Raw genomic sequence first — 17622 nt, forward strand, 5'->3', positions numbered from 1 at the left:
TTTATTTTTTTGAGACGGAGTCTCGCTCTGTCGCCCAGGCTGGAGTGCAGTGGCCGGATCTCAGCTCACTGCAAGCTCTGCCTCCCGGGTTTATGCCATTCTCCTGCCTCAGCCTCCCGAGTAGCTGGGACTACAGGCGCCCACCACCTCGCCCGGCTAGTTTTTTGTATTTTTTAGTAGAGACGGGGTTTCACCATGTTAGCCAGGATGGTCTCGATCTCCTGACCTTGTGATCCGCCCGTCTCGGCCTCCCAAAGTGCTGGGATTACAGGCTTGAGCCACCGTGCCCGGCCTAAAAAAAATTTTTTTTTAGATGGAGTCTTCCTCTGTCACCCAGGCTGGAGTAGAGTGGTGCCATCTTGGCTCACTGCAACCTCCATCTCCCGGGTTCAAGTGATCTTCCCGCTTCAGCCTCCTGAGCAGCTGGGACTACAGGTGTGTGCCACCATGCCTGGATAATTTTTGTATTTTCAGTGAAGACAGGGTTTCACCATGTTGGCCAGGCTGGTCTCGAACTCCTGACCTCAAAGTGATCTGCCCACCTTGGCCTCCCAAAATGCTGGGATTACAGGCATGAGCCACGGCGCCCCGCCTGTGATTGATTCCATTTATATGAGGTCCCTGGAGTAGTCAAATTTACAGCAACAGAAGGCAGAATGATGGTTGCTGGGGGCTGAGGGGAAGAGGAACACGGAGTTTGTTTCAGTATTGCAAGATGAGATGGATGGTCATAAACTACAACATTATGAATGTACTTAATGACACTGAACTCTACATTTAAAAATGGTTACAATCCCATCCTGGCTAACACGGTGAAACCCCGTCTCTACTAAAAAATAAAAAAAAAAAAAACTAGCCGGGCGAGGTGGCAGGCGCCTGTAGTCCCAGCTACTCGGGAGGCTGAGGCAGGAGAATGGCGTAAACCCGGGAGGCGGAGCTTTCAGTGAGCTGAGATCTGGCCACTGCACTCCGGCCTAGGTGACAGAGCAAGACTCCGTCTCAAAAAAATAAAAAAAAAATGGTTACAATGGTAAATGTTTTTATGCATATTTTACATAACAAACAGTGGTGTAGGATTTCAGCAGAAACGCTGTAAGAAACTTGAAAAGCTCCTGACAGAAATGCCTTTGAGGATGCACAGTACTGGAGTTAGAACTACCAAGTTTTTCACAAGGAATTACTATGTTAGCAAGGACGTGTAAACTAAAAATAAAATTCTTGGCTTGGCATGGTGGCTCATCCTTGCAATCCCATCACTTTGGGAGGCCAAGGCAGGTGGATCACTTTCAGCTCAGGAGTTCAAGACCAGCCTGGGCAACACGGTAAAACTCTGCCTCTAAAAAAAAAAATACAAAAATTAGCCAGGTGTTGGTGGCTCACACCTGTAGTCCCAGCTACATGGGAGGCTGAGGCTGAAGAATTGCTTGAGCCCGGGAAGCAGAGGTTTCAGTGAGCCAAGATTACACCACTGCACTGTAGCTGGGTATCAAGGTGAGACCTTGTCTCAAAAAAAAAAGAAAACAATCTAAGTCCCCATCCATTCTAAGGACCCCTTCTCTTGGCCAAAGGCATTCCAAAGGTAACCTGAAAAACTAGTTCAGGTCATGATGGGAAGTGGGGGTAAAATATGTCCCATTTTATCTTCCTGCCTTTGGAAGTCAGACACAACTGACCATCTTAAGAATTTTTTGTAGCAATAAGACACCAACTTCCAGCCTAATGCTAATACAGTATGGAAAGAAATCAAAGTATTTTATCCTAAAATATATTTCTTTGACATATTTTGAAATGGCCCAGGAAAGCTATCTCTTGTGGGGGCAAGCTACATTCTACAGAGATTCCCTTTTCAGGTTTTTTCCCCGATTCAGGAGAGAATTAACTAAGAGTCTGGCACCTTTTTAAGTCTGATAAGAAACATTTACAATCTATTTTCAACGAAGCCTGCTACCTGGAGGCTTCATCTCCTTGATAAAACCTTGGTCTCCACAACCCATCTTAAGCAAAATATTCCTTTCTATTGATTCTAGGTCTTTAGATAATAACTGTTTCAATCAGAAAATCTTTTTTTTTTTTTTTCTGAGTCTCATTCTGTTGCCCAGGCTGGAATGCAGTGGCATGATCTTGGCTCACTGCAACCTCCACCTCCTGGGTTCAAGTGATTCTCCTGCCTTAGCCTCCCAAGTAGCTGGGATTACAAGCGTCCACCACCATGCCCAGCTAATTTTTGTTTTTGTTTTTGAGATGCAATTTCACTCTTGTCACCCAGGCTGGAGTGCAATGGCACAATCTCGGCTCACTGCAACCTCTGCCTCCCGGGTTCAAGCAATTCTCCTACCTCAGCCTCCTGAGTAGCTGGAGTTACAGGTGCCTGCCACCATGCCCGGTTAATTTTTGTATTTTTAGTAGAGATGGGGTTTCACCATGTTGGCCAGGCTGGTCTTGAACACTAACCTCAGGTGATCCATCTGCCTGGGCTCCCAAAGTGCTGGAATTACAGGCTTGAGTCACCGCGCCTGGCCTTATTTTTGTGTTTTTTGTAGAGACAGGGTTTTGCCATGTTGGCCAGGCTGGTCCCAAACTCCTCAGCTCAATGCAATCTGACCACCTCAGCCTCCCAAAGTGCTGAAATTACAGATGTGAGCCACAGCAACTGGCCAGAAAAATCTTTAAATTTGCCTATAACCTGGAAGCCCCAGCTTTCAGCTGTACTACTTTTCCAGACCACACCAATGTACATCTCACATGTATTGACTGATGTCTCATGTCTCCCCAAAATGTATAAAACCAAGCTGTAGCCCGACCACCTTGGGCACATGTTCTCAGGAGTTCCTGAGGCTGTGTCACAGGCCACGGGTCACTCTTATTTGGTTCAGAATAAATCTCTTGAAATATTTTATAGAGTATTTTCATCAACAGGTGGTTGCTAAAATGCAGGTGGTAGAGTCAGCTGTGTTCTACCTATGACGATTCTGTGTGGTGCTCACCACCCTGCTCATGGAGGGGGGCTTTAATCACTAAACTCCTGGAGTCATTCACTCTCTGTGACTAATGCTTTTCATTCTGCAACTTCCCACATATAAATGTGGCCCGGCTGGCTCAGTTTCTACTTGGACAGTCTCCAGATGTTATTTTCCTTCTGCTTCTGTAAGCCTGTTTGCAATGCATCTTATGACACGAATAGATTAATTTCAACGGCCATCACAATGAATTGTTTTCTCCCTCAACAGATAAGCATTTTTTACATATCTGAGCCAAGATGCACAAGGTCAATTATGCCGCAGGGCATTTGAGAAGCAGCTTGGTTCAGTTGTGAACTGACTGCTGAGATGCAAACCCCAGTGTCTGGTGTGAGGGACAGGGCAAGGACTTTCAGATTGTGCTATAAACGCTTGAGTATTGCTCAAATCTTTTATGCTAAGAATGTATTTCCACTCTTCTGTAATGAAAAATAAAATTTAAAATTAGCCAGGGGTGGCAGGTACCTGTAATCCCAGCTACTCAGGAGGCTGAGACAGGAGCATCACTTGAACCCAGGAGGTGGAGGTTGCAGTGAGCCGAGATCCTGCCACTGCACTCTAGCATGGGTGACAGAGCAAGACTTTAAGGCCGGGCATGTTGGCTCACACCTGTAATCCCCGCACTTTGGCAGGGCAAAGTGGGAGGGTCACTTGAGACCAGGTGTTCAAGATCATCCTGGCAATATAGCAAGACCCCGTCTCTACAAAAGAAAAAAAAAAGGCTGGGCACAGTGGCTCATGCCAGTAATCCCAACACTTTGGGAGGCCGAGGCAGGTAGATCACTTAGGTTAGGAGTTCGAGACCAGCCTGGCCAATGTGGTGAAATCCCATCTCTACTCAAAATACAAAAATCCGCAAGGCATGGTACATGCCTGTAATCCCAGCTACTCAGGAGGCTGAGGCAGGAGAACTGCATGAACCTGGGAGAAGGAAGTTGCAGTGAGCTGAGGAAGGGCCACTGCACTCCAGCCTGGCCAACAGAGTGAGACTCCGTCTCAAAAAATAAATAAAAGAACAGTTAAGAAAAAAAAAGGAGCGAATGTTATAAACAAACACGGAGTTTCCTGTACTACTGGTAGAACAGCCTGAATTTCAGTGCTTGGCTTCCTGGATTCAGGTACCAGTTCTGCCTCTCACCAGCTGACCTTTTGGGGTGGGGGTCATTGATCCTTGGGAAGCCTGAGATACCTCATCAGCAAAATGGGCTGAGCACAGATTAAGAGAACATATTTTAAGAATTTAGCATAATAGGCCAGGCGCGGTGGCTCAAGCCTGTAATCCCAGCACTTTGGGAGGCCGAGATGGGTGGATCACGAGGTCAGGAGATCGAGACCATCCTGGCCTACACGGTGAAACCCCTGTCTCTATTAAAAAAAAAAAAAAAAAGAGAGAGAATTAGCATAATAGGCCAGGCATAGTGGCTCACAGCAGTAATCTCAGCACTTTGGGAGGCCAAGGCGGGCAGATCACGAGATCAGGAGATCAAGACCATCCTGGCTAACATGGTGAAACTTTGTCTCTACTAAAAATACAAAACATTAGCTGGGTGTGGTGGTGGGCACCTGTAGTCCCAGCTACTCGGGAGACTAAGGCAGGAGAATGGCATGAACCCGGGAGGCGGAGCTTGCAGTGAGCCAAGATCGCGCCACTGCACTCCAGCCTAGGTGACAGAGCGAGACTCCGTCTCAAAAAAACAAAACAAAACAAAACAAAATTAGCTGGGCATGGTGGTGTGCACCTGTAATCCCAGCTACTTGTGAGGCTGAGGCAAGAGAATCGCTTGAACCCAGGAGGCAGAGGTTGCAGTGAGCCATGTTGCGCCACTGTACTCCAGCCTGGGCAACAAAGTGAGACTGTCTTAAAAAAATAAGGCCAGGCCGGGCGCGGTGGCTCACGCCTGTAATCCCAGCACTTTGGGAGGCCAAGACGGGCAGATCACGAGGTCAGGAGATTGAGACCATCCTGGCTAACACGGTGAAACCCGTCTCTACTAAAAAATAAAAAAAAAATCTAGCCAGGCGAGGTGACGGGTGCCTGTAGTCCCAGCTACTCGGGAGGCTGAGGCAGGAGAATGGCGTAAACCCGGGAGGTGGAGCTTGCAGTGAGCTGAGGTCCGGCCACTGCACTCCAGCTCGGACGACAGAGCGAGACTCCGTCTCAAAAAAAAAAAATAAATAAAATAAAAATAAATAAATAAATAAATAAATAAATAAATAAATAAATAAATAAAAGGCCGGGCATGGTGGCTCACACCTGTAATCCCAGCACTTTGGGAGGCCGAGGCAGGTGGATCATGAGGTCAGGAGACAGAAACCATCCTGGCTAACACGGTGAAACCCTATCTCTACTAAAAAATACAAAAAAAATTAGCCGGTCATGGTGGCGGGCACCTGTAGTCCCAGCTACTCAGGAGGCTGAGGCAGGAGAATGGTGTGAACCCGGGAGGCGGAGCTTGCAGTGAGCTGAGATCACACCACTGCACTACAGCCTGGGCGACAGAGTTAGACTCTGTCTCAAAAAAAAAAAAAAGAAAAAGAAAAAAAGAAAAAAAAAAGAATTTAGCATAATGTTGAGCACTTAAGAAGTACTTAAGCAGTAACTGCTAGATAATATAGATGATATTGTTATTGAGATCCTTTCTATATAAAGTTCATCTACAAATGGGTAGGAAAAACATGAATCACCCAATGCAAAGATTTTTAAAAGAAATTCATTTTAAAAGCCGGAAGACAAACTCATTTTAAAAGAAATTCATCCAGGCTGGGCATCATGGTTCATGTCTGTAATCCTGGCACTTTGGGAGGCCAAGGCGGGCAGATAACCTGAGGTCAGGAGTTCAAGACCAGGCTGGCCAACATGGTGAAACCTCGTCTCTACTAAAAATACAAAAAAATTAGCCAGGTGTGGTGGTGTGTGCCTATAATCCCAGCTACTCGGGAGGCTGAGGTAGGAGAATCACTTGAACCTGGGAGGTGGAAGTTGCAGTGAGCTGAGATTGTGCCACTGCACACCAGCCTGGGCGACAGAGTGAGACTCTATCTCAAAATAATAATAATAATAATAATAAAATAAATTCATCTTTATTAGGCAAGAAAGGTAAAAAGCAAACTAACAACAATGAGGCAATTTTCACAACACCTCCTCAAGGCAGGAGAGGGCAAGACCCTGAGGTAGGGAAAAGTAAGTGTCATGCCTTAGGTGAGCTGGGTTTACACCCAGAGCCATCTCTTCCAGCTTCCTCTCCTATCATTGCACTTCCTGCTCCCAGGTCAATGACTTTTCTTCTCTTTGGATCTCAATGTCCCCATCTATATAATAGGGAAATCCCAGCCTTGCAGGTGTTGTTTGGACAATGACTGAGAAGGCAGAAAAAAAGTACCTGCACAGAACCAGGTCACGGTCGGTTCTCAAACACCAGAGCCTTCTGCTGTATTACAAAGTTCAATGGGTGACCTTAAGGAAAGCATTGAAGTTCTTTTACCTTCCTTGTTTGGGTCTCTGGAGAGGTTAAGTGCCAGCTCCTGGCCTGTTTCCCTACCACTAACACAGGAATGACACCACCTACCTCACTGGTGAGCTTCAGTGCTAATAGATTGGCTAGAAAGTGCTGGTCAACAGTCGGTGTTCAGTAAGTGACAGCCTTACTGTGAGCCCACTCTCTCGTCCTGTGAGTCCTGTCCATCTGTCTCTGGGAAGCCAGGGTCCCCCTCTATGGTGTCCCTGACTCTGGGCTTCCAGCAGCAGGGACAATCAAGCCATCCACCTGATTTCAGCATACATGCCACCCGAGGAGCTTGATGTCCCCTGCATTGGAAGGCATGCCGCCCTCAGATGTGGACTCGGAGACCTGGCTGCAAACTCGAGCTTGCCCATGCATGCTGGAAAGGGCATGACCTTCACAGCCTGCATTTTGCCATCCAGGAAACAGGGAAGAGGTGCCCCCAGACAGAGGTGACACAGGACCTGCTGTGTGGGATGCCCATTCCTACCTGTAGGATGTCATGTGTGGGCTCCTGGGGTCCATCTGCAGAGACTTTAGGCGCCGTCTTTACAATGTTGCTCAGATCAACCCCTGTTGGGGGTGGGGGAAGCAAGCACACAGGGGTCACAAAGCAAGTGACAGCTGTCATTCCCGTGGGCCTGCTGGAATCACACCTCAGGACCCTTCTGCTGGGACCACCCCACTCCAGAAGCCTCCCACCTCCCTCTTCCCGCCCATGCCACACCAACACGGGGGTGTAGAGGGTATTGGGTATTTCTGCCACTGGGCCATGGGCCAGTCAAAGGGAGCAGAGTGGTAGCGAGGCCGTTGTCACACAAGAGTGTCATCACAGGCCACGTCTGTGCGGTGAGGTGCCACATGCTGCCTGGTGGGCTTGACAGGGGGAGGGAGGGACCCCACGGCCTTCTCCCTTGGGGCTCCCATCAGTCCTGGCTCTGGCTGCATTCTTGCCCCTGCTGGCACCCCCACAGGGAGCCCCTACAGTGCTGGACGCTTTTGCTTCTCCCACTGGCCCCTGTCTAGGGGTCTGTACCCCACTCTGTGCCTGCAACGCTGACCTCTGACCTCTGAGGCTGGACCCTGGGTCTGTTCAATGAGGAAGTGAACTTGAGATGCAGGCAGGAGGAGGGGAGTGTGGGGTGTTCATTCCCAGCCCCCTGCCTCTGCCCCAGGGTCCAGCGCCTGCCAGGTGGCCCCTGCCCAGGACTCCTGCTCCCTGCAGTCAGTGTCTCTGTGGGGGATAGTTGTGCTAGGGGTGGTCTCCTAACCCTGCCCACGCCCTTGCAAACAGCCCCTCATAACCACACTCCTCCGCACCTGGTCTGAACATGCCACCTGTTTCCACAGGCTGCTGCTGCTTCTGCCTCTGTAAGCTTGAGGTGGGGTAGAGTAGGGCAGGAAGGCAGGGGCCCTGTTTCCCAGGCCAGGGTCAGGGAAAACCTCTTCAAGGAAGTGATCAAATGAGACTCGTAAGAAGGATCCAGCCCATAAATATCTGGGCGAGGTGGAAACAGGGACAGAAAGGGTGTGTGAGAGGTGGGAGCAGGATAACCAGCCTGCCTGAGGCAGAGGCTGGAGGGGACAGGTCCCAGTGGGCACCTGGTTTCTGTGCCAGGCATGTGGCACCCCCAGTGGGGCGGGGCAGGGCAGCAGGGCCCTCCCATCACTCTTGCATCTGAGAGCCTCGGATGGCAGGTGACGGTCACACCGCCCTACCTTGCGATTCAAACTGCTCCACGGCCTCTTTCACCGCCTCCTCTGGCCCCATCGCAAACTCCTCGATGTTCTCGCGCACGGCTGCATCAAAGGTCTCCTGGGCAATGCGCTTGGAGACCATCTTCGCCTGCGTTGATGTTGGCGTGCAGCCAATAGATGCTCCTGAGCTGAGAAGTTAGGGCAAAGAGAGAGCTACCTCAAGGGTGAGCAGGCAATGGCAGGGCCTGGCCACCATGAAAATGCCACTTAGGAAGAATCTACCAGGGACCAGAGCCCTACAACCACCCTGGAGAAATTCTTCCCACCTAGATCACAGGAAAGGGTGATATCCCTACTTCCCTAGGGCTTCTACAAATACAGAAGAGGACGGGTGTAGTGACTTAGCCTGTAATCCCAGCACTCTGAGAGGCCGAGGCAGGAGGATCACTTGAGCCTGGGAGGTCAAGGCTGCAGTGAGTCATGATCACGCTACTACACTCCAGCCTTGGCCACAGAGTGAGACCCTGACTTGGGGAAAAAAAAACAAAAAAAGAAAATGCAGAAGAGAACATAGAGTTTACTATATTTTATCTAAGAAAGGTGGTTCTTTAATGATACTAGTAATGTTATTCTGAAACTATTATGGACATAGCAAATAATAATGATCATATTATTAGGAATCAGCATAAAAGAAAAAAGATTCTGGCTGGACGCAGTGGGTCAATGCCTATAATCCCAACACTTTGGCAGGCTGAGACAGGAGGACTGCTTGAGCCCAGGAGTTCAAAAACCTGGACAACATGGTGAAATTCTGTCTCTACCAAAATTAAAATTAAAATTAGTTGAGTGCGGTGGCACATGCCTATAGTCCCAGCTACTTAGGAGGCTGAGGTAGGAGGATCGCTTGAGCCTGGGAGGCCAAGATTGCTCCACTGCACTCTAACCTAGGCAACAGAGCAAGCCCCTGACTCAAAAAGGAAAAAAAAAAAAAAAAGATTCTAACATCACAAAATCAAGTGAAAACTCGGAACTCCCTATAATTAACAATATTGTATTGTATACTTGAAATTTGCTAAGAGGGTAGATCTTAAGTGTTCTCACCACAAAAAAGAAAAAGGTAACTGTTGATTGAGGTATTTCACAATCTGCATGCATACAAAATCGTCAAGTTGTATAATGTAAACATATGCAATATATTTGTATCATTTATGTACTATATATAGTATAAGATATACACTATATTAAATACATACTCGCTGGGTGCAAAGACGCGTGCCTGTAATCCCAGCACTTTGGGAGGCTGAGGCAGGTGGATCACCTGAGATCAGGAGTTTAAGACCAGTCTGGCCAGCATGGTGAAATCCCATCTCTACTAAAAATATAAAAATTAACTGGGCATGGTGGCGGGCACCTGTGATCCCAGCCACTCGGGAGGCTGAGGCAGGAGAATCGTTTGAACCCAGGAGGCAGAGGTTGCAGTGAGCCGAGATTGCACCACTGCACTCCAGCCTGGGCAACAGAGCAAGGCTCCGTCTCAAAAAAAAGTACATATTATACCTCAACAAAGTTGAGAAAAAAATCTCAGAATTCTTATATTCGAAATGGAAATATCCATATAAACCAATCATGTGTTTTCTCTTAAGTAAACAAAAATCTAATTTTCTAGTCACAGCAACTAAAAATGCCTAGAAGAAATGATAGCACAGTAGTACTGAATACCTCTAACACCATGTATGGCTTTTTTTTTTTTTTGAGACAGAGTCTCGCTCTGTCGCCCAGGCTGGAGTGCAGTGGCCGGATCTCAGCTCACTGCAAGCTCTGCCTCCCGGGTTTATGCCATTCTCCTGCCTCAGCCTCCGGAGGAGCTGGGACTACAGGCGCCCACCACCTCGCCCGGCTAGTTTTTTGTATTTTTTGTAGAGACGGGGTTTCACCATGTTAGCCAGGATGGTCTCGATCTCCTGACCTCGTGATCTGCCCGTCTCGGCCTCCCAAAGTGCTGGGATTACAGGCTTGAGCCACCGCGCCCGGCCACCATGTATGGTTTCTACCATCTCCCACGAAAAGGAGCTGGGGGCAGGGCTAGGTGGCTCACTCCTGTAATCCCAGCACTTTGGGAGGCTGAGGGGGGGAAGATGGCTTGAGGCCAGGAGTTCGACACCAGCCTGGGCAACATAGGGAGGCCCTGTCTCTATATAAAATCTTTAAAAACAAGGAGCTGGGGCTTCTGGAGGAATGGCTGATTCCAGGTCCCAGCAGGTCATGGGGCAGGTCACCCTGGGGCATCCTGTGAGACCAGGAAGCAAGGAAGCTTCCAAACCCTAAGGGGTGCCTGACAGCTACAGATGAGATAAGTGAGCATTAAAAAAAAAAAAAAAAATCCAGTACATATGAAAATCAAAATCTGGGCCAGGTGTGGTAGCTCACGTCTGTAATCCCAGCAATAGGGGAGGCCGAGGTAGAAGAACTGCTTGAGCCCAGGAGGCAGAGGTTGCAGTGAGCCGAGATCACGCCATTGCTCTCCAGACTGGCTGACAAAGCCAGACTACATCTCAAAAAAAAAAAAAGTCATAATCTGTGCTTTTGATTTTTTTTAGATAATACTATTTTTTAGATAATACTAAAACAAATATAGCTGAGGCTTCTGAAAACTGGCCAACCAAGAATCCAGCTCTTGGTGGGGAGTGGTGGCATGCTCTTGTACTCCAGCTACTACTCCGGAGGCTGGCTGACATGGGAGGATCACTTGAATCCAGGAGTTCAAGACCAGCCTGGCCAATGTAGCGAGACACTGTCTCCACAATAATTGATAACAATTTTTTTAAAAAAGAATCTAACACTTGACTGGGTGTGGTGGCTCACGCCTATAATCCCAGCACTTTGGGAGGCCAAGGCAGGCGGATCATGAGGTCAGAAGATCGAGACCATCCTGGCTAACATGGTGAAACCCCATCTCTACTAAAAATACAAAAAGAAAACAAAATTAGCCGGGTGTGGTGGCGGGCGCCCGTAGTCCCAACTACTTGGAAGGCTGAGGCAGGAGAATGGCGTGAACCTGGGAGGCAGAGCTTGCAGTGAGCCAAGATCGCGCCATTGCACTCCAGCCTGGGTGACAGAGTGAGACTCCGGCTCAAAAAAAAAAAAAAAAAAAAAGATTCTAGCACTTAACCTGCCTCCCTTGCACAAATGGGTCCCAGGTTACAAAAAGAGGATGAGGAAAAGTTCCACTTCCAATTCCAGCTGATCAGCCGAGACAGGAGAGAAACAGATAATGATCCCACAGGATCCAAAACCATCAGGTGTAAAATTAACAAGGGAGCTTAACAAGAGTGGGCAGGAACTGAATCTACTCCTTAATCTCACGTCATCAAAAGAGACAAAAGAGAAACCAGCAACACCCACCTCCTGAACAAGAACAAAATGCACCTGTGAAGTCATCGTGCCAAAATGTCAAACCTGAATCTGATCATGCGTTCAGGGCACTTTCTGCTATGATGAAACGTTCTCTATACGCACTGCCTAGTACAGATGCCATTGGCCTCTGTGGCTATCACACAGCTGAAGTGTGGCAGTGTAGCTGAGGAACTGAGTGTGTAATTTTATTTCATTTTAATTTATGTTAATGTAAATAGCCATGTGTGACGAGTGACTATGGTATTGCACAGCACAGCTCTGACACCTTAACCAACACCATGGGGATATGATCTGCAAAATCCCTACTTTTTGGGATTTTGGGAAGAGAACATCAGCTAGAGGACAAACACCCAGAGTTTTCAACAAATAAATCACAAGAACAAAGAAAAGGAGAGGGAGTCTACCAACAGATGAATGGATAAACAAAATGGTCTGTGTGCACGATGGAATATTACTCAGCCAGAAAAAGGAATGAGGTGCTGAAGCATGTTACAATGGGGATGGACCTCAAAAACATGATGTCTCGTCCAGACACAAAAGGCCTCATATTGCACGATTCCAATGATATGAAATGTCCAGAATAGACAAATACACAGACACAGAAAGCAGATTGGGTGTTGCCAGGGACTGGAGGAGAGGGAATGCGGAATAACTTCTAATGGGTATAGGGTTTCCTTTTGGGTGATGAAAACGTTCTTGAATTAGATAGTGATGATGGTTGTACCATTCTGTGAAAACGTAAAATCACTATATCAGGCCAGGTAGGGTGGCTCACACCTGTGTTTTAGGAGGCCAAGGTGGGAGGACTGTTTGAAGCCTGGAGTTTGAGACCAGCAAGGACAACATAGGGGTCCTGTGTCTACAAAAAAAAAAATCAAAAATTCAGTCGGGTGTGGTGGCATTTGCCTATGGTTGAAGTTACTTGGGAGGCTGAAGCACGAGGATCATTTGAGCCCAGGAGTTCAAGGCTGTGGTGACCTATGATTGGGCCACTGCACTCTAGTCTGGGTGACAGAGGGAGACCCTGTCTCCAGAAGAAAAAAAAAATTACTAAATCAAATGAGTGGCTATTATGGTATATAATTTATAGCTCAAAGTGCTAGTCTGTTTAAAAACAAAAAGAACTGAGCGACGACTTGTGCCTGTAATCTCAGCAACTTGGGAGGCTAAGGTGGGGGATAACTTGAGCACAGGAGTTTGAGACCAGCCTGGGGCAACATAGTGAGCCACCACCCAGCACTTTGGGGGGCCAATGCAGGCAGATCACTTGAGGCCAGGAGTTTGAGACCTGCCTGGGCAACAGGGAGAAACCCCGTCTCTACTAAAAAATACAAAATTTAGCCGGGTGCAGTGTTGCGCAACTGTAGTCCCAGCTACTCGGGTGGCTGAGGCAGGGGAATGCCTTGAACCCGAGAGATGGAGGTCGCAGTGAGTCGAGATCACGCCACTGCACTCTAGCCTGGGCGGCAGAAAGAGACTCTGTCTCAAAAGAAAATTAGAAAAGTGTGCCATGATATGCTGGGGACCCTAAAAGACTCCATCCACAACTCCCTCTACCAGCCACACCCACTCTGGTTCAAACACCAGCCTCCCCTAAGGGCGGCCTCACCTGCCACTCCCAGAGCCTAGACTCCACCTCACTCACCTGCTCAAAGCTCAGTAGTGGCTTCCCAACCCTCTCAGAACAAAACCTAGCCTCCTTATGGGCACTTTCTCTACCTAAGCCTTCCCAGCTGCTCTTCCCCGCCTTTCTCATCCTTCCCAGCACTCAAGAGACACCCTTCAAAACCACTTCCAGGTAAACAGCAGCCCTGCTCTCCTTTGCACACCATCACCCGTATCTAGAGCGACATCGTTCACTCAATTATTTGTACCCTGTAGCCTCCTTGTCCCCACTGCCTAGGACGGGGCCCGACACGCAGCAGGCACTCAGTGCACAAGTAATGAATGAACAAAATGAATGAAAAGAAAGCGAAGGCCAGAGAACCCGGGGATTTTATCCCCAGGCGGCTTCTGTAAAATTCTTTCAATTTTTTCCCCCAAAACCACGTACCCGAGGGTCGCGCCAGCCAGACCCTACGGCGCCCCCACTCCCCAATTCGCGCGCGACAGGCTTCGGCAGCCGCCGCGTCTCACCCGGTCTTCGCGGCCACGTGGGGAAAGGTGGGGCGCACCGCTGTCACCCAGGGCGCTGCCTCTAGCCCCTTCCGGCCGCCGTACGCGCGCAGGCGCCGTGGCGCCCCCAGGCTCGGCCTCCCAGAGCCCTGCGGACGGCCCACGATAACCAAGGACGACCGCAAACCAAGGTAAAAACAACAAGGCCACCTCGTGCGCGACGGAGGCGTCTTTGCCGCCCTTTCCGGGACGCTCACGGTGGTCGCCGCCCCCAGCAGGGAAATGTTTTGCCTCCGGAGCGTCCGCCCAAAAGAAGCAGCCACCGCGCTTGCGCAAGAGAGCCGGGCCGCGGCGGCCCGCGCCTGCGCACCAGGACTCGGCGGCGGCTTGCGCCTGCGCGGCGCGGCGCTGCGGAGACCGTTGGTTCATTTGCATGTCCCCGCCTCGCGCGGCGGCGGTGGCGGGTGAGGAGCCTGAGGCGGCGGCGGGGGCGGCTCCGCGCGCGGTGGTCTCGGGGTGAGGCCCGGGCCCTGGCGTCGTCGGTGGGTGGGTCCCGGGGTGGGAGGCTCGGGCTCGGCCTTGGGGGCCCGCTCGGGGCTCCGTGATGGCGTCGCAGACTCAGCCCTTTGGCTGCGGCGGCGGCCGCGTCCCCACCAGGTTGGCCTGGGTGGCCGGCTGCGGCCTCCCGGGCCCAGCGCCCCTATTTCCTCGTCCTCAGAGACCGGGAGACGGCAGGCCGCTTCCACAAGGGCTCATTGGTTCAGTCGTTCATTCATTCCTCCCGAACTCGGAGCGGCCCCCGCTGGGGAGGAGATAACGGCGCCCAGCGCTGCATCGGGCCCTTCCCCTCTTTAGAACCGGTTCAGCCCACACACCAGCCCGTTTACTAGCTACCCTTTCCGTAGGTGGGGAAACGGAGGCACAGAAAGCTTAGGATCGTGTGATTTGAACCTGGGTCACCTGACCCTGGAACCCTGCCCTTTGCCAGCAGAGAACAAGGGGGCGCCCAGGGAAAAGGGCTGAAGGATGGGACGAGGGGGAGATCGTGATGGGAAATCGACCCTACGGGTTGCGTCTTGAAGTTGGAGATTTTGCGAGGCGGGATATCTTGATGGTTAAGGATGCAGCCCCTGGATCCCAAAATGTTGCTTCTTAATCTTTTTACCCATTCTTCGGGGCTTTGGATGCATGAATACGCTCTTTGCCAGGTTCACATCTGGACTGTCTGATCTTGAATGGGTCGTTGAGTCTGTCTCCCTTTGCCTCCTCACCCTAATGTCATTCGTAACAGGACTCGCCTCTTCAGTGGGTGGTTGGGAGATCGCGCAAGGACCCAGCACAGAATGGACTCTGTCACTAGTTCATTGTCACTGGTTGGGGGTCCCGCCACTCACCGTCAAGAGGCTTCTTTTAGAAGGGAAGGAAGTTCTCAGAGCCTCTGTGCACTACTGAGTCTGTGAAATGGGAAAAGAGCGATCCTGGGCCAGGCGCAGTGGCTCACGCCTGGAATCCCAGCACTTTGGGAGGCCGAAGTGGGCGAATCTCTTGAGGTCAGGAATTCAAGACCAGCCTGGCTAACATGGTGAAACCCCATCTCTGCCTAAAATGTAAAAATTAGACAGATGCGGTGACGGACTCTTGTAATCCCAGCTACTCAGGAGGCTGAGGCAGGAGAATTGCTTGAGCCCGGGAGGCGGATGTTGCAGTGAGCAGAGATCATGCTGCTACACTCCAGCCTGGGCAACAGAGAGAGAGTCTCAAAAAAAGAAAGAAAGAAAAAAAGATTGATCTCTTCTTTCCTAACCACGATTTGCGAGGGTTGTGGTCCCACCCTTCCTACTCTGTTATGCTCAGTTACGTGTGTTGGTTGACACCTTCCTCCAGCAGATAGAACTGCTTTCACAGAGCTGCTTTTAATGGATTCCAAGGAGATGGGCTCAGAGATTTGTCTTTGCTCCTTTTCAGCCAGCACACACCTGTGAACTTCGTGAAGGCAGAGGCCCCCTTAAAAGAGTCCATCCAAGGTGGGCAGATTGCTTGAGGTCAGGAGTTCGAGACCAACCAGGCCAACCTGGCAAAGCCCTATCTCTACTAAAAAAGTTAAAGATAAATAAAAAATAAAAAGGGTCCACTCTGAAGTTCCATGCGAGGATTATGGATTACTGCCTCCTTACTTTGAGGATTAGGTGAAATAGAACAGGTTCTGTGATCACAGTTTGTGTGTGTGTGTGTGTGTGTGTTTTTTTTTTCCTTGAGACAGAGTCTCGCTGTGTCCCCCAGTCTGGAGTGCAGTGGCATGATCTCAGCTCACTGCAACCTCTGTCTCTCGGATTCAAGCAATTCCCATGCCTCCTGAGTATTTGGGATTACAGGCACGTGCCACCATGCCTGGTGAATTTTTTTTGTTTGTTTGAGATGGAGTCTCACTCTGTTGTCCAGGCTGGAGTGCAGTGGCATGATCTCGGCCCACTGCAACCTCCACCTCCCAGGTTCAAGCAATTTGCTTGCCTCAGCTTCCCAAGTAGCTGGGATTAAAGGTGCATACCACCACGCCCGGCTAATTTTTGTGTTTTTAGTAGACACAGGATTTTGCCATGTTGGCCAGGCTAGTCTCGAACTCCTGACCTTAAATGATCCGCCCACCTCAGATTCCCAAAGTCCTGGGATTACAGGTGTGAGCCACCATACGCAGCCTGAAGTTTTTGTATTTTAGTAGAGACGGGGGTTTCACCATGTTGCCTAGGCTGGTCTCGAACTCCTGAGCTCAGGCGATCCGCCTACCTCAACCTCCCAAAGTGCCAGGATTACAGGCATGAGCCACCATGCCCAGCCCCAAGTTGTGACTCTTAGTGTAGTTTTTTCTGTCTCGCCATAGGGCAAAATAACATGGCAGCCAGACGAATTACACAGGAGACTTTTGATGCTGTATTACAAGAAAAAGCCAAGCGATATCACATGGATGCCAGCGGTGAGGCTGTAAGCGAAACTCTTCAGTTTAAAGCTCAAGGTAAAATAAAGTGTTGTTGTTGTTTTGGTGGGGGTGTATCTTAGGGCCAAGGCAGGAAGATTGCAATACCTTGGGCAAATAATACCAGTCCTCTGATCCTTACGTTCCTTATTTAGGAGATAATGGCTTTTTATTTTGGTTTGGTTTAGTTTTTGAGACAGGGTCTTACTCTATCCCCCAGGCTGAAGTACAGTGGCACAATTTTAGCTCACTGCAACTGTGAACTCCTAGGCTCAAGCCATCCTCCCATCTCTGCCTCCCAGAGTGCTGGGATTATAGGCATGAGCCACTGCACTTGGTCAGGGGATAATGTTTTGATCTGTCAGTCATTATTACGCAGATATGTGGAGCCTCTCGCCGGATATCCTCCCCGACCCACCTCAAGACAGTTTTGTTTGTTTGTTTGTTTGTTTTGAGACGGAGTTTCACTCTTGTCTCCCAGGCTGAAGGGCATTGGAGGGATCTCAGCTCACTGTAACCTCTGCCTCCTGGGTTCAAGTGGTTTTCCTGCCTCAGCCTCCTGAGTAGCTGGGATTACAGCTCCCTGGTGGCTCCCATGCGCCACCATGCCCAGCTAATTTTTGTATTTGAAATAGAGATGGGGTTTTACCATGTTGGCCAGGCTGGTCTCGAACTCCTGACCTCAGGTGATCCGCTTGCCTCGTCCTCCCAAAATGCTGGGATTACAGGCATGAGCCACCGAGCCCAGCCCAGTTTTGTTTTTTGGTGTTTTTTTTTTTTTCTTTTAATAGATATGGGGTCTTGCTATGTTGTTCAGGCTGGTCTGCAACTCCTGGGCTCAAGCTATCCTCCCACCTCTGCCTCCAGTGTGTTGCGATTGCAGGTGTGAGCCATTGCTCCCAGCCCCAAG

General features: G+C 49.7%; 2 protein-coding genes across 10 annotated transcripts in view; one reads left to right on the top strand and one right to left on the bottom strand.

The window, feature by feature from the left end:
- ARMC6 (armadillo repeat containing 6) overlaps positions 1-14088 on the bottom strand; it is a 22957-nt gene extending 8869 nt beyond the window's left edge. For 2 of the 4 annotated variants that reach the window (XM_023229813.1, XM_023229810.2), the window contains exons 1-3: positions 13683-13839; positions 8237-8403; positions 7008-7090 (exon numbers count right to left, since the gene is read on the bottom strand). In XM_023229813.1, coding sequence (XP_023085581.1) covers positions 7008-7090; positions 8237-8357 — 204 coding nt within the window. In that variant the 5' untranslated portion in view covers positions 8358-8403; positions 13683-13839. Of the gene's footprint in view, positions 1-7007; positions 7091-8236; positions 8404-13682 lie in introns of all 4 variants that reach the window. The other 2 variants (XM_023229811.2, XM_023229812.1) reach the window with 2 other exon arrangements.
- Positions 13652-17622, top strand: part of SUGP2 (SURP and G-patch domain containing 2) — a 45836-nt gene continuing 41865 nt past the window's right edge. For 2 of the 6 annotated variants that reach the window (XM_023229809.2, XM_026457005.1), the window contains exons 1-2: positions 13652-13935; positions 16620-16751. In XM_023229809.2, the coding sequence (XP_023085577.1) occupies positions 16631-16751 (121 nt within the window). In that variant the 5' untranslated portion in view covers positions 13652-13935; positions 16620-16630. Of the gene's footprint in view, positions 13936-14096; positions 14261-16619; positions 16752-17622 lie in introns of those variants that run through there. The other 4 variants (XR_002735219.2, XM_023229808.2, XM_026457003.2 and 1 more) reach the window with 3 other exon arrangements.

The sequence above is a fragment of the Piliocolobus tephrosceles genome, chromosome 21, assembly GCF_002776525.5.
Source record: "Piliocolobus tephrosceles isolate RC106 chromosome 21, ASM277652v3, whole genome shotgun sequence".
NCBI lineage: Eukaryota > Metazoa > Chordata > Mammalia > Primates > Cercopithecidae > Piliocolobus > Piliocolobus tephrosceles.